Raw genomic sequence first — 16,339 nt, 5'->3', positions numbered from 1 at the left:
TCCACGTTAGCATTCCTCTTCCAGAGTTAAAATAAGAATGTCTTTTACAGGTATGAAGATATTTATTCCAGAATGGGTGAACTGATTCACATTCATTTACACACTCAACTGTGTAACTACTTGAAATGCTCGAGGTCAGTTGTAAGAACAGAAAATACATTAGCAAGCTCTTGCTCCATTTATTACAAAGTAGTGCATGCTACAAAAATGCAACTTACCAATATGTCCTGCTTTTACTTTAAATGGTACATCCAGCTGACTCTGCAAAAAGAATATATTTTTAAAAAATATTTAGACCTATTTAATTGAATTTATCTTTATGTTTTTTTCCCAACTCCTCTCTTGGCAAAATTACGCTACTATTCACTTAGCTCCAAGCACCAAACATAAATTGAGAACATATATTCTTAAATATCTTAGTATAGGAGTCTTTTCCAGATGTCTAACCATATTAGAGGACAACCATATTAGATTGAACATGTGTTTATTAGATCACAAAACCATTTTTAGGGGGATGTGAGATTTAATCTTCTTCAGACTGTTAAAACATTAGAGGCAGAATGTAAAAAGTCTGTAGTAGTTTTTTTTGCTGCACTGGAATGCAACATTACCAGAATAGGAATATGTATCTGTGCTTACCTGAAAGTTTCCCTTCTTCAAGTGATAAGGCCCACAAATTAGAATGTGTAGATCAGCCTGCTTGGAGCTTGAGAGCAGAACCAGCCCTGTCAGTCACTAGCAGCAAGGAAATACTCTGTCCTTTGATGTTTTCACAGAGTATTTGCTTGGTGTTTCCATGTGTAAATATACTGACAAGGAGTGAGAGTATTTCTGGATATAGGTTACACTCTACCTAACCCAATTTCTGCCATGTAGTTCTGATGTTCATCTCTCCATTGATGAGCAGTCCCCATACTGGTAGGAAAGTATGCTCTTCCCAGAACAGAAGTTGATTTTTTTCTCTGGAATAGCACTGATCGTGTTTATTCCTAATTTATTCATAAATGTCCCAGCCACACTGACTGTCATGACCAGAGCAAGTCTGTTGGAAGAAAGAGAGTCCTCCAAGACCATACTGAATCCTTGTGTTCCAGCTAGTGGGAATTATGATTTTTTCTTCTGATACCCATTTCCTGGACTGAACTGAGACCTGAAAAAGCCCCCTCCATTAACCCCAGCTGGCATCTACCATAAGGATTACTCTGCCTAGTTTATTAATTAATCCCTCCAACAAAATCTGGTTCTCTGCACTCACCAACTGAGGGAACTGAGAATATTCCCTGAACTCTGTCAACAGATGTTGAAGACTTCTGCTAGCAGTTCCACTAGCTGGTCAGTATATCCTTGCTCTCCTCGTGCGTCAAGCCAAGAGCATAAAAGGACATGTCCACCACCGCCCTTTCTGCTCCTTCACATCACTGCATACAATGTCCAAAGTATTGAGGAAGGTGGGAGGGTCATGTAATGTATGTAACACATCTCAAAGAACAGTTACTGTACAGGTAAGTAACTCTTTATTTCTCCTTCAAGGGATTGTGCATGTATATATATTCCGCTGTAAGTGACTCATCAGCAATTACCTTACAGGTCTTAGGCCTTTGGATCACTTGAACAGACTAAAACCAGCTTGCCAAAGCTGGCATAGCGTCTAGAGGCTTGAGTGACAGCATTATATCTGGAAAAAGTTTGTACAGACTACCATGTTGCTGGTTTGCAGATATTCACAATAGAAATGTTGTATGAAGGCTGCACCACCACCATCCGCCCCATGGAAGGAGAGACGCCTGAAATTCCTATTTGTAGCGGCGTGTAGCAAGGCTGTCCCTTGAGCCCCATCATTTTCAACTTAGCCATGGAGTCGCTCATTCGAGCGATCTCCAGCGGTCTGACAAGATCTCTTTCCAAGCCCAGAGAAAACGAGATAGTTGTCTCCCAAAGAAGACAGTCGGTATCGAGCATGATCAAGCAGTCAAAAAGGACTGCTTGGAAGTTGAGGCTGTCTGGTCAGAAGGACCTATAGACAACATTGGCTGGCAACAATGGAGAGGTCTAGACCCTCTTTTGGTAGAATCGTCTGATCTCTGCTGGATCAAGGATCCAATACAAAGGTGAGGTCTTACCCTGCTTCTTTTTCATTGGAATACAAACTCCTAGTGAACAGAGATTTGCACAGGAGTCCTTTACAGTGCACATAGCGTTGTCTGACTTTTGAGGGGGAAAAGGCCTGGATCCTTCGAAGGGCAAATCTTCTATCATATTTTGCAGCCATTTCAGTTTACCTGAAGCTTGCAGCCACAAACAGCACTTCATGGAGATGGTGAGTGTACTGGGCACACACATACATTTCACTGTAGGTGTGCGTGCACCCAATGCACTTGAAGGAAAACTGAGAAGAACTTCAGGGAGCAGGTCATTCCCTTACTACCAGTGACTCACAGGCCTGGTTCTACTTCCAACTGCAATAACTGCAAGTTGAAGTACCTATAGTATTATATCTGTGGACCATGGCACAGTGAAGAATTAATCAGATCACTTTTTTTGTTTGTGTCAAGGAAAGTCAGATATTGAGCTCATAAAGGAAAATTTAACTTGTCAATCTGCTTCTCTGAAGATAATCACCTGTGGGATATCAGTCCTGGATTTTAGCTCTTCTGCATTAACTTAGATGGAATATATGTGCCCAGAGAGTCAAAGGTGTTAAATAAGATCTGGGGTTTGGTTTACAGAGATCTCAGCCTGCTTAATTCCATGGAAAATGCACCATTAGAAATCCTCTTAAGCTTTTATTAAAGATAAAAATAAAGAAAAGAAGGAAAAAACAATTAAAGCAGTTGAAATGTAAAATATTAAGTAAGGCTTTCAGCTTAACAACATCCCTTGTTCCCTTTCCCTTTAGTGGGAGACAGTTCTTAGAAGAGGAAAAAACCCTTGTTTGACAGTCTCTTAGACACCATCTAAGATGGTAATAACTGTCCTTTCTGAGGAAAAGAGCAATTAGTTGAGAGGGGCAGTTGCTGCTGTGGTCTGATCCAGTTTCCTCTCAGGTGGTCTTCTGTATTCAGCTGGACCCAGTAGAGGTGGTGATGTCTTCTGGGTCCCCTCTCTGGCCTACTCTGGTCAGGACATCTCTCGGGGTGACCAAGGCCTGGGGTCCCAGTAGACAGTGGAAAGAGTGGCCATGATGGTGACACTTGCTCCAGTAGCCAATATTTCTCCCAAAAATCTCTTTCTCTAAGGATCCCCCAAAGGGAATACTGGGTGGAACAGCTAATCCCCTCATTATATTGTCCACCAATCAGGCCTAGTTTCCAACACACCAATTCTGGTTCCACACTCTTTCCTTATTTATCATGCGTGATCTTAACACAGCCCTTGAGTTACATCTGTACGCCTTTTTGTTTGGAGTAATTCAGTCTCTCTCCCTTTCATATCTTTTTCTATTATAGGTTATTGTGACATCTTAAGAACTTTCACATTCTTTTTATAGGTGAGCTCACAATTAAGAGTAAATTTGTAGCTCAATTATCACAATAGCTCCTTAGTGCAAGGCTATTAGAAATTCCTTAGATTTTAAGTTTTTGGGGTTTTTTTTAAACCAGCCAGATCCGCTGAAAGGTTAAAAATAAAAATGTTATTCAATAAGGCATCATTGGGTGAAGGGCTGAAGCAACAGCCAATGAGGCACAGTTTCCCATAGGGACTTCCTTCATAGATGTAACTCAAGAAGAAACTGACTAATATTCAGAGGCCAATACTTATAGTCTGCAGGAAGTCTGGAACAAGTTCTACCCCACCACCACTGCTTTGGGGGATTCAAAAAGCATTTTAAAAAACAGAAGTTCCACCAATTTCTTCCTAAAGTGCAAAACATCAGGAGCAACTATTCGGTGCAAAATATTTCTTGATATAAATGCCAACTGTATAGTTTTATACTTTATAATATTTCACATAATATTCAAAGTGCTTAATTTTTGAAAATTAAGACTCTGGGACTGAGTTACATTAATACAGTTTTCATGCAACAAAAATCTATGCTGTCATGCTTGGGAGAAAATTTTAAATGGTATTTATTGTGACACAAGTTGGAAGCTCTGAAAAATAAGCCCAAGGCCTTCAAAAAAATTCCCACATTCCTGGAACAGGGTGATGGTAAGTGAAATAACCCTCTGAGTAGATTGCCAAAGTTATTTGAGTAATTGCTAGATTAAAATTTTTGACCATGTATTGTCCATACAAAAGGTCTCATTTTTCTCCCTCTAACCTTCTGCGATATGCTTAGGGAAATCTAAGACTTTGGACTGTTCTTAAATTTTCTGCTGTGATTGTGCAAAATTTTAAATAATTAAAAAAAGGTTTCTATGACAAGAACATCATGTTTTAATATTTCCTGATGTGCTCAAGAGATTCTATTCTCTATATTTGAATATTAATCTCAAATACTGTTTTACTAGATTATGTGCTTGACAAACTGTGTTCTAGCCAGCAAATCTTTCTATTATTGATAAAGCTAAAAATATATTTTAGATCAGACTTGTAACTATCATTCAAGCTTCCTCATGAAATTTTTTTCAAATGGCCTCTCAAATAATAGTAATAGAGCAGTCCGTAAAAACGAAAGAACAAAGAACTTCTGCAGAAGACCAAAGCAATTAATTTCTTCAGATGAAAGATGTCTGCTTACTATTCTAGCTAAAAATCAACCAACTTCACCCTTATATGATACTTAAAATGTGCAATATACTATACAGACAACTATTATCACAACAGTAGTAACAGTTCCTCATTTTTACTTGCTTTGAACTTACCAGTGCATTTTCCTTTATTTCAAGATTCTTAAGTGCTACGGCTCCTAAAGGGAAAAATGAAAAGGGTTAAAATTGTAGTTAAAACACAGTTCTGTATCTCCTATACTGCAAACCTATAAGCACCTTTATTTCACAGTGAGTTTTCGTAAATTAGGATAGCAGTTTAGTATTAATATTTGTTTGTTGTTTATGAAGAGAGAACAGACTGTTGCAATTAATCACATTTTCCCCTGAAAAATGTCACACAGTTGCCAATAATGAAGGGAGCACTATTGCACACCAGCTGACTCAAAGCAGGTCTAGAATCAATGGGGTCATGATCACAAATGTTAGTGGCCAGTCTGCACTAGAACTGCCAATGCTCCTAGCACCAGTGCTAAAGCAACATCAGGAGACCTTCAGAGATGACTCTATGTAAACAAGTTTCATGTGTCTTTACTAATTCCTACTATTTTCACACAAAAGTTCTCTGAGACATGCTTTAAAGTATCAGAATTGCCTACAGAACTAGGTGTTCTAAATTTCTATACAGAATATTATGTGCCACTTGTTAACATACCAGAACTGATATTTAAAAAAAAAAAAAAAAAAGACTGAATAAATTATTGGATCCTCTGTTACTGATTGAGAGGCTGACCAATAAGCCACTGAAGAAATGGAAGACTCTCACTGACTTCAGTAGGTTTTAGACAAGGCCCTAGTATCCAGAAAAGTCACAAAGTCTGAAATTGCATCTGTTAACAACCGCCTGGGTAAACATCCATTTAACCAGGGCCGACTCCAGGCACCAGGCAACCAAGCATGTGCTTGGGGAAGCACCTGGTAAGGAGCGGCCAATCTTGGGGTGGTGGGGGGCAGCGCAGTGCTCGGCGGGGGGGAGGTGTTCCGGCGGCGCAGCGCTCGGCGGGGGGGGGGGGGGGGTTCAGCAGCCGGGTGCTCGGCAGGGGGCTTCAGCAGCGCAGCGGGGGGTGTTCAGCAGCGCGGCGCTCGGTGGGGGGTGCTGGGCAGCGCGGTGGGGTCTGTTTCGCGGCGCGGCACTTGGCGGGGGCTGTTCCGCTGCACTCTGCATGGGGGGGGTTCAGCAGCGCGGTGGGGGGCGGTGGGGGTGTTCGACAGCACGGCAGGGGTTGTTGGGCGGCGCGGCGCTCGGCGGGGGGGGGTTCGGCGGCGCGGCGCTCGGTGGGGGGGGGGTGTTACGGCAGGGCGGAGCTTTTTTTTGCTGGTTGGGGCAGCAAAAAAGTTAGAGCCAGCCCTGCATTTAACTGATTTCTATAGGCTTACAATTAATGTTCATGTTTCCAACTAGAGTAATTAAGTAAATCTAACTTAAATGTCTTTAGGTGTGAATGTGCTCAGAAAAGTGACTACCTGAATAAACACAGAACATTGCTACTCAACAGATCTGCTGCCTGTGTATATACCAAGTTATATCTGCTTACTTAGATAAGCTTTTCCTGCTTTTCATTCCAGTTAACACTGTAGAGGCAAAGCAACTATGAGAGCATTAACTAGAGGCCTTACTGAGCTGCACATCTGTGCAACACCATTTGCAAGCAATAGACTTTAGTGTCAGCAGCATTCCCATCAGGCCCAAAAAACAATATTCAGCTCCAAACAAAGTTTATTATACCTTCTGAATTTGTACTTTCAGCACGATTCATTTTTCTTTATGCTTCAATCTGAAGAAAAGTGTACTAAATAATCTGTTTAAATAATCTGTAAAACTAAAAAGAAAATAGCCCACAAAGGGCAGAATCAAAACAAAGGAAGAGATGAGGAAAGCGCTGAGGACACTGTGACTCAAGCTCACTGCAGCTTCAGCAACTAAAAAGCAACTGAAGGGCAGTTGAAGCCACTGCACCCTTTATGCTGTTGGAATCTTCTGCAGAGGGAGGCCGAGTGGCACCAGTGGACACTGCTGGCTAGGAATATATCACAGCTTGACACCAGGAACACTATATCCCATAAACAGGATTATGCAGAGGCCCCCTGAAGAAGAATTTGCTGTGATGCACAACTACATACATATAAAGTAGATCAGTAGCTTGCCAGGACTAGGAAATACACTACCGATTATGGACCTTTGTAAATTGTCAAGTAAACAAGAAAGCCATCAAAAAAGGTTTTTTATTTGGTTTGACATAGGCAATTTAATTTGAATTACTTGTGCCTCATAATACACCAATCATCTAAACAACATTTTACAGATATAATGAAATCTGGTAATGACACTTCATTGCAGGGCTCAGGTAAAAATGCTAAATCTTCACTGAAGAGATGTCACCATTTCAAATGTGTGTATTTAAGAGACTGTATGAACAGTGAGTGTATTTGAATATTTATCTACTTTCCATCACTTCAAGTGCTTGTTTGTTTTACATTTATGCTCCTCCATATACATCTATGCATAATGGCAACCTAAAGTTAAAAAGGCATTTTTATTTTAGTCTGTCTTGTACTGTACGAGACTGTTTATTTTTACTAGTCAACTGAGGATGCCACAGTTCTCAGTGTCATCCAACAAAATCTTGTGAAACGTCTGCAGTAATAGGACTCTCCAGGTCAACAGTTAAATTTTGTTTATACTACATTTCTTCCAGAACTTTCAGAGGCTTTAAACATCTCGTTTATAAATTAAATTATAATTTGGTTTGTAAATTACCCGGTAAATATTTTTAGAACGTGCATCTTCAAAGATCTGAATGGTTTTCCATGCACAAATTCCAGAGACTAGTGAGTGCCATGCCACTGAAGCCCTAGTCATTGCTTAAAAAGTTTACCCACATGTTTTAAATTGACTAGGTAACACATCTTATTATATGATCATCAGCAACAAGTTTTAAATAATAAAACGCTGATTTCACCCTGGCCCTGGGAAGACTCCATTGTCTTCCACGGACTTTGGATCAGGCCTTGTCTCATTTGCTCCTTTCTATCGTTTCTCTTATTCCTTCTCAAGCATCTTGTCTTCAAACTTTCCGTTTATTTTCATTCATATTTTCCCCTCACTTTTTTTAAGTCACTTTCCCACTCCAATCAATATGGTTATTTGTTTGTTTCGCCATCTACCATCATCTTCACTTCCACCTTTATTTTCATTTATTTTTTTCTGAGCTCTTTTTCTCCTTACTTCTATGTAGCTTTAAGTATACGAATACTTTACAGTTTGCAAAAGAAAGCTAACTTATGAACACTACAGTGCACTGCATGGGTTAGGACATAATTTATTAAACTTTGGTTTACCAGTGTTGGTAATTGCAAAGTAATACATTTTGGAAAACATAATCCAAGCTATACATACAAAATGATGGGGTCCAAATTAGCTGTTACCACTCAAGAAAATCTTGGAATCATTGTGGATAGTTCTCTGAAAACATCTGCTCAATGTGGAGCAGCAGTCAAAAAAAAGAACAGAATGTTAGGAACCATTATGAAAGCAATAGATAATAGGACAGAAAATAGCATACTGCCACTATAAATCCATGGTATGCACAGACCTCATAGACTTTAAAGTCAGGAGAGACCATCATGATCATTTAAGTCTGATCTTCTGCACGTTGCAGGCCATAGAACTTGACACACTCACTCCTGTAATATACCTCTAACCTCTGACTGAGTTACTGAAGTCCTCAAATCCTGATTTAAAGACTTCATATTACAGAGAAGTCACCATTTACACGAGTTTAAACCTGCAAGTGATCCATGACCCATACTGCAGAGGAAGGCGAAAACCCCCAGGGTCTCTACCAATCTAACCCTGGGGGGAAATTCCTTCCCAACACAAAATGGCCAAGACCCACCAGCCAGACACCTGGGAAAAAAATTCTGAATACTGCATATAATTCTTGTCACCCCATCTCAAAAAAAGGGTATTAAAATTGGAAAAGGCACAGAAAAGGCAATAAAACTGACTGGGCTATAGAATAGCTTCCATATAAAGAAATTAAAGAATGGACTGTTCAGATTAGAAAAGAGATGATTAAGCAGGGATATGATAGAGAACTGTAAAATCATGAACAATCTATTCTTGTGGAGCCAATAAATAGGGAAGTGTTATTTACCTTTTCACATAACACAAGAACCCAATGAAATTAACAAGCAGAAGGTTTAAAACAAACATAAGGAAATACTTCTTCAGACAATGCACAGTAAACCTGTGGAACTCATTGTCATAGGATGTTATAGAGACCAAAAAAGAATTAGACATTTTCATGGAGGATAGGTCCATCAATGGCTATTGGCCAAGACAGTCAGGGGTGCAACCCACATGTTCTGTGTGTCCTTGAAGCTCTGTCTGCCAGAACAGGGGACTGGACAACAGGGGATGGATCACTTAATAATTGCCCTGATCTGCTCATTACCACTAAAGAATATGGCACTGGCCACCACAGGAAGACAGGATACTTGGCTACATGGATCACTGGTCTGATCCAGTATGGCCAGTTTTATGTTCTTATGTTAAACCAAGGAGTATAATTAAACAAAAATATAAAAAGTTAACAGGGCTTTGGAGTGGAGCCCGGAGCTGGAGTGCGGAGCAGCTCTGGAGCAGTGGAGCTGCAGGTTTTTGCCTGGAGCTGGAGCAGAGCCGGAGCACAGCTTCAAAGCCCTGAAAGTTACAACCATTTTGCTCAGTGCAACATCTGGAAGATTGAAGTTAGCATATTTCACCTTTCAGAGACTAAAAATTGTATTTGAAGTTTAGGGTGGACATGAAGTTCAGAAAAGTAATGCTGTAATGCAAAGGTCAAAGACATTAGTTACCATAACCAGAAGAATTTCACTGTTGCAGCATTGTGCAATTATCTAGGTGTAACTTAAAATTCACATGAAACAGTGCAAGTTGGTTCACTTGACAAGTACAGGGAAACTCAACTATAACACGCCCCGCGATAATGCAAATTCGGATATAGCGCGATCATAAGGTGGCTCCCGCCACCCCAAGTGCGCAAAAAACAAAACAACAACAACAACAAAAAGGAACGTGCCTTCCCCACTGCCTCTTACCCCTGCTTCTCCTTTTGGCAGGAAGAGCCACTCTCCTCCCCAGCTGCTCCTCACTCTTCCTCTGCCCCTTGCACATCTCCCCTGCTCTCTGCCCAAGAGAAATTGACCGGCTTGAAACTGACCGGCTTTAAATGGTAAACTTTTTGTAACCCCGCTATACCACAACCTCGCATTTATCGCGATCGAATTTTCTGGACCCCAATCATCGTGTTATAGCGGGGTTTCACTGTATTCAAAACAAATATATTTATCAGGATTAAGATAATGTACTTTGAAAGTGGTAATACAAGAGACTGTAAGCAGCAAATTTATTATTAGTTTTCAGTACAATATTAAGGCAAAAAGCCTTCATTCCTCTAAGGTGAATGAACTGAGTTCCATAACATTAGTTTGGAAATAGGACAAAAGGTGAATTGGCCATTAGAGATCCATGGCTTTATAACATAGTGGGGGGGAAGGGGGGGAGGAAGGTTGTTGACTGACTGCCACCCTTTGCTGCAGAGATGGTGGCATTTTAATGGAAAGAGCATATATATTTTCCGAAGCCTTTGAGATCTTTTGGAATGAAAGGCTAACATATAATGCAAAATATGAAAGATATATTTTGAGTTGCATATGCCACAACTGCACCACATCATGGACCAGTGCAAATCAACCTCCTCTGATGCTGTTTCAACAGTGCCACAGATTACCCAGTACAGTTCTGGGAGCGATCCTATCAGAAAAATGAATCCTCTGCGTAAAACTCATTTTCCATGCACCAAATTGTATAAGGGACAGAGGGATTTGGTTATAAAATTAAAGAGAACCAAACTTAAATAACCCACTATGAGGAAGTATAGCATTGTCAAGTATTGCAAGTAAGTAAATATCAATGAGGAAAGATAAATTTATTACAAAAGTATGAAAGTAAGCAAAGATTTTTACAGAATATTCCAGAAAAAAAATCAACAATTTAAATTGTTAGATTGTAGAATTGTGTCCCTTCCAAGGGAAGTGGCGAAAAGACCAATCAGTAATTGAGGTTTTACATGCCATTATGTTACAGCCAAATCTCAAAACTGCCTTCCATAGGTAAATATAGCAATTTCCATTTAGTGCAGAAAAATCTAGTTAGATCAGATTCAGCCAAATACTGTTTGGATTAAACAGCCAGGTGATGTCTTAAAGACGTCCTACAAAGGGGGAAAAAAATAGCTTCTACCCTCTGACACAGGGCCAGTGCAACCCATTAGACGACCTAAGTGGTTACCTAGGGTGCTAACATTTGGGGGGCGGCGACCACAGTGGCCGGATCTTCGTACGCCCCGGGCATCATCGGTATTTCGGGGGCGGGGACCTTCCACCGCCTCTGTCGGGGGCGGGACCTTCCGCCGCCTAGGGCAGCAAAAAAAGCTGGCGGCATTCCTGCTCTGACACACACAGGGGCAGCTGAAAGTTTGTACGAGTTTTTTATATTAGAAATTCAGGCTTGTCTTCCTGTAGGACATCTGGAGAGCTAATAAAACAACAAAGTGAGCAATTAACATTCTGGAAACATGACATCTTTAACAAAGATTCAATAACTCAGTCCTTCCAATTAAGGTACACTACTCACAATAAACATGCTAGCAAAGGTCCATTCTCTCTCTCCAGCAGGGAACTGAGCTGTTGCAACTTTAGGACTGATCAGAGAGAGAAGTTTTCAGAGAGAGCTGAGTCCCTTTTCCTCAACCAGTAAAATAATCCCAGGAATGGAAATGGATACACAAACCATCAAGATAAACTGGAGAGTGAGGCAGGACTGTCCCAGTCCTGAGAGGACCAAGGAAAGCTCCTATAATCTGGCCCAAGCATGTGAAGGCCTGGGTAAGAAGGGGCTATGAGTAAGGAAGGGCTTCAAGAAAGAAGCCTTGGCACTACAGACATGAAAATCCCTAGCTGAGGACTGTCTCAGAATGTGTGCATGCTCCAGAGACACAATGGGGCCAGTGGGGATTCAGGCTGATATAGAACCACAAGGCATGTTATTAACTGACTTTATTGCATGCGTGCGTGTGTGCATGCGCGTATTGCTTCCAGGATATTAGGGAAACAAGGTGGGTGAGGTAACATTCTTACTGGACCAACTTCTGTTTCTGAAAGTGTCAAGTTTTCAAGGTTGCTCTATTTAAACTCGAAACCTTGTCTCTCTCACCAAAACAGAAGATGGTCCAATAAAGTATATTACCTCACCCACCTTATCTGTGTGCACACACACACACATATATGACTTGTTTGCTACTTTACTGAGCTCCCTTTCCGCACCTACACTAGGAGTAAAGGTTCTGTTTATTTTATGATTCCTGCATGCATACCATTGTGTGAGTCTACAGTACACACCTTCAGGGCTTGTGGTGTGGTCATCACTGCTGCTCACACTACCTGTTTCTGTATACCACAGCTCACACAGGATTAAAGCTATCTTGGACAAGAGGGAGTTGGTTACAATGTTTTCAGACAGACATCCAGTGAGTCCTCCAAAAAAAAAAAAAAAAAAGAAGTAGGAAAGACCATACAGTAACTCCTCACTTTAAGTCGTCCCAGTTATCGTTGTTACGTTGCTGATCAATTAGGGAACATGCTCATTTAAAGTTGTGCAATGCTCCACTCTTATGTTGTTTGGCTGCCTGCTTTTTCCACAGCTGACAGCCTCCTTATGCCCTCCCCTTCCCACAGCGCCTCCCGCCCACCGACAGACCCCGGGAATCAGCACCTTCCCCCTCCTACCCCCGCTCCTGCCTGCAGCAATTTGGGTTGTGGCGTTATGGGGGCAGGAGGGAAGGGGACGGGGGGAGCAAGGATTCGGCGTGCAGGCTCCCCCTGCCTCCCCAACGCCGCAAGCCAGCTGATTGCCCTGGGCAGGAGGGAGAGGGGAGGAGCGAGGACTCGGCATGCAGGCTCCCCCTCCCTCCCCTGCCTCCTGCCAGTGGCAATCAGCTGGCTTACAGCGTTTAGAAGGGAGGGGAGGGAGGCGGGAGGAGCGAGGATGCAGCATGTGAAGTAAAGGGGGAGGAGGTGAGGGAGGAGAAGAGGCAGGTCAAGAATGAGGGTTTGGGGGAAGGGGTGGAGTGGGCGGGCTGAGGGTTGAGGGGCCCCCCCCCAGTGCTTGCAGAGTAGGGGAAGTTGCCGCTGCTGCACTATGTGCTTCTCCTAGCCTACAGCACCTTCAGCCTCCTTACCTGCCTCATCTCCAGTGCCAGTGGGCTGTGCCTGTGTAGGGTAAGGCAGGGGCACCTCCCAACTATAGTACTGTACTATATGTACAGTATGTTTGTAAACACACAGCACGTGCACACTACTCCCCCACCCCAGCATAGTATTAAATTGCTTGTTTAAAAATTGTTTGTCTGGCAAAAAAAAAATTTTCCCTGGAACCTAACCCCCCTCCCTATTTACGTTAATTCTTATGGGGAAATTGGATTCGCTTAATATCATTTCACTTAAAGTCGCATTTTTCAGGAACAGAACTATAAGTGAGGAGTTACTATACTTGCCTTTCCTGATAAATTTTATTTAAAAAGAAATAAAATCCAAAATTAATAAAACCTTCCACATTGTGTTTATATGTTGAAGCACTAAAGTAATACTACTTTTTATACATCCTTAACAAATCATCTGTTTACAGTAAAACTGTTTTCTCTTTCCACTTTATGTCACAAAATTTGAATCAATATTAAATTTAATACTGTTACTTGCTTTTCTCTACCCTTGGATAATGAAAATTCAATCAAGTCTGATTCACTTTTATTCACAGGCAGTTTCACTTTCAGGTTCTGAACACTTCACCTGTTTAGGTTTTAAACTCTGCAGGGGAGTGTTTAAAATGTAACTTCCTTCTAGAGTTTTTAAAGCAGAGGTGGGCAAACTACAGCCCGCCGGACTGTCCTGCCCGGCCCTTGAGGTCCCAACCACGGAGGCTAGCCACCCCCACTTCCCCACAGCCACGCCGCTGTGAGGGCAGCGCTCTGGGTGGTGGGGTCGCAAGCTCCTGCCAAGCACCGTGGCAGTGTGTCTGGCTCCAGCCGGGCGCCGTGGCTGCCAGACATGCTGCTCTGAGCAGCATGGTAAGGGGGCCGGGGAGGTTGGATAAGGGGAGGGTGGTTCCAGGGGGCAGTCAGGGGTCAGGGAGTGGTTGGATGGAGCGGAGGTTCTGGGGGCAGGTCAAGGGATTGGGGGGGTGGGGTGGATAAGCATGGGAGTCCCGGGGGAGGGCCTGTCGAGGGGCGGGAGAGTGGATGGGGTCAGAGCAGTCAGGGGACTGGTAGCAGGGGGTTGGATGGGGTGGGGTTCTGAGGGGGGTCCCAGGAGGGGACAGTTAGGGTACAAGGAGCCGGGGGGGGGGGTTGGATGGGGCAGGGGTTCTGAGGGGGGCAGTCAGGGAGCGGGAAGTGGGAGGGGCAGATAGGGGGTAGGAGCCAGGCTGTTTAGGAAGGCACAGCCTTCCCTACCGGGCCCTCCATACAATTTTGCAACCCCAATGTGGCCCTCGGACCAAAAAGTTTCAAAGGGTACATTGATCTTGGATGTCAAGAGCGCCTTTCAAAAGTTTTCAGCCAAACTGAGACACCAATACAAAGATTACACGATCTTTCTTAAGAAAGTTAAGTAGTTTCAGATATTGTCTTTGTTCCTAAAGCCCCCCAGCCCAATTTCTCTAGTTCTGCCGTCACAATTTCCTGTTTTTGCAATAACGTGACACGGGAACAGGGGACACGAACTGTAAAGATGGACAAGACTCTGTGTCAGTACTGTCAAATCCATAAACAAGAACGTTGCTCTCGGCTCTTTTCCCATTAGTCAACAACAGCGTTGTCCTCCCCAGACGGAAGCAGTCTCCCTAAACTGGCAAAGTCCCTTCACCCTCCGAAAGATGACGGAGGCGAGGCGATCTCAGGGGGCACCGGGCCGTGCTCAGCGCGGGGAGCAGGCCACACCCCGGGGCAACGGCGCGTGGGTTGCGCAGCAGCCCGGGCCCCGCCCGGCCCCAGACACTTCCAGGAGATCAGCGCTGCCGAGAGCCCCGGGAGAAACGGGCCCTATGCGTAGCGGGGCAGGCGCCCGGTCCCGAGGGCGAGAAAGGGCCTGCCCCGCGGGGCTGGGGTATGAAGGGGGCCGGGCACTGCCCTGCCGCCTCGCGGGGAGCGGCTGCCGGGTTCTCGTTACCTCCCCAGATGCCCAGGCTGAGCTGGGAGCTGTCCAGGTTCACCACGTAGTCGCCCAGGAACCGGTTCAGAACGTCCACGACCAGCGACTCGAACACCATCCTGCCCCGGCCCGGGAGCCGCCGCTGCCGCGGGCCGCGCACTCCCTCCCCTCCGCCTGCCCGGGCCTCTCAGACCAGAGGCTGCGGGGTCCCCACCCTGAGCAGCGAGTAGGAGCCAAACCACGGGTACGGGCTCCCCCGCAGACTCTCCCAACGGGCCACTCCCTCCGCGCAAGCGCACAAGGAGCGGTCGTTCTCCCCTACCGCCACCTGACAGAGCAGAGCGCGTGACGCGATGGCGCGCGCTACTACCTAAACGGTAGCGAGGTGGCGCCTGGTGAGGGCACGCGCGCTGTTGTTACCCTAGACGCAGCCATGTACCCCATCGGAGGGGCTGCTCCCTCACCTGTTATGCCCTCGTACAGCCTCTGTCCCTTCTCCAGGCTGTACAAAGTGGGGGACAGTGTGAAGTGGGGACAAGGACAGAGGTCCAGGGAGTCCTTGGCCGAGCTCACCCGGGAGGCAGAACCAAGCTTTCCACATTCTAGTCCAGTTCCCTGCCCACTAGCCCTACTACACACAATATCCCCAAATGCTCAACTGCCCTGTCTCCAGCTACACCCACTGCACACTACCTCCACCTTCCCAAATACCCACCTCATACCCTATGCCCACATAATGTCCACTACTCACCATCTCTCCCTGTCCCCCAATTCCACTCACTGCACACCAGTCCACATGCCCAATGCCATCATACACCCCCAATCCCACTAATGATACATCACATTTACAAATACCCCATCATCCATAATCCCTATCCCCATATCCCCAACTGACCCAGCACACATTCCCATCCCCCAATTCCACCCTACTATACCACATATCCACTATACCCCCAAATAATCCACCATGCTGATTTGGAAGGACTCAGACCTGGGAATTTAGATGAAATTAATGGGAGACTCAAGGGAGATTTATCCACAGGCAATAAAGGAAGGCATTATGCCAAAATCATTATGGGAGACCTACTTTGTACCTCTCCTACGTTAAAAATAAAAGGGATCAGTAGTAGGAAGTCGATGTTATTGAACATTGATTTTCAAACTGTGCTTGAAACTTTAAGATTAATTCATAGTCCATTTTTAGAAAGCCCTGGAATTCTTGGGAGATCAAATTTTTGACATCTGTTGAGTCTTATTGAACACTGTAACAAGAATTTGTAGATAAAATGCCTCTTAGAGTTTGGAGTACAAGTCACATTTAATCTAAATACCCATATTTTAGATTATGAAATTGAAAAAAA

The 16,339-nt window shown here is 43.9% G+C and overlaps 1 protein-coding gene across 5 annotated transcripts in view; it reads right to left on the bottom strand.

The window, feature by feature from the left end:
- The window catches only part of VPS13A (vacuolar protein sorting 13 homolog A), a 271,263-nt gene extending 256,005 nt beyond the window's left edge, over positions 1-15,258 (bottom strand). For 4 of the 5 annotated variants that reach the window (XM_034774372.1, XM_034774371.1, XM_034774373.1 and 1 more), the window contains exons 1-3: positions 14,997-15,096; positions 4,806-4,849; positions 219-261 (exon numbers count right to left, since the gene is read on the bottom strand). In XM_034774372.1, the coding sequence (XP_034630263.1) occupies positions 219-261; positions 4,806-4,849; positions 14,997-15,096 (187 nt within the window). Of the gene's footprint in view, positions 1-218; positions 262-4,805; positions 4,850-14,996 lie in introns of all 5 variants that reach the window. The other variant, XM_034774370.1, reaches the window with a different exon arrangement.
- Between the last annotated feature and the right edge of the window lie 1,081 nt (positions 15,259-16,339).

Source organism: Trachemys scripta, chromosome 6 (assembly GCF_013100865.1).
Source record: "Trachemys scripta elegans isolate TJP31775 chromosome 6, CAS_Tse_1.0, whole genome shotgun sequence".
NCBI classification, from domain to species: Eukaryota; Metazoa; Chordata; order Testudines; family Emydidae; genus Trachemys; species Trachemys scripta.
The sequence above is the reverse complement of the archived record's forward strand: the minus strand, read 5'-3'. Positions and strand labels throughout refer to the sequence as shown.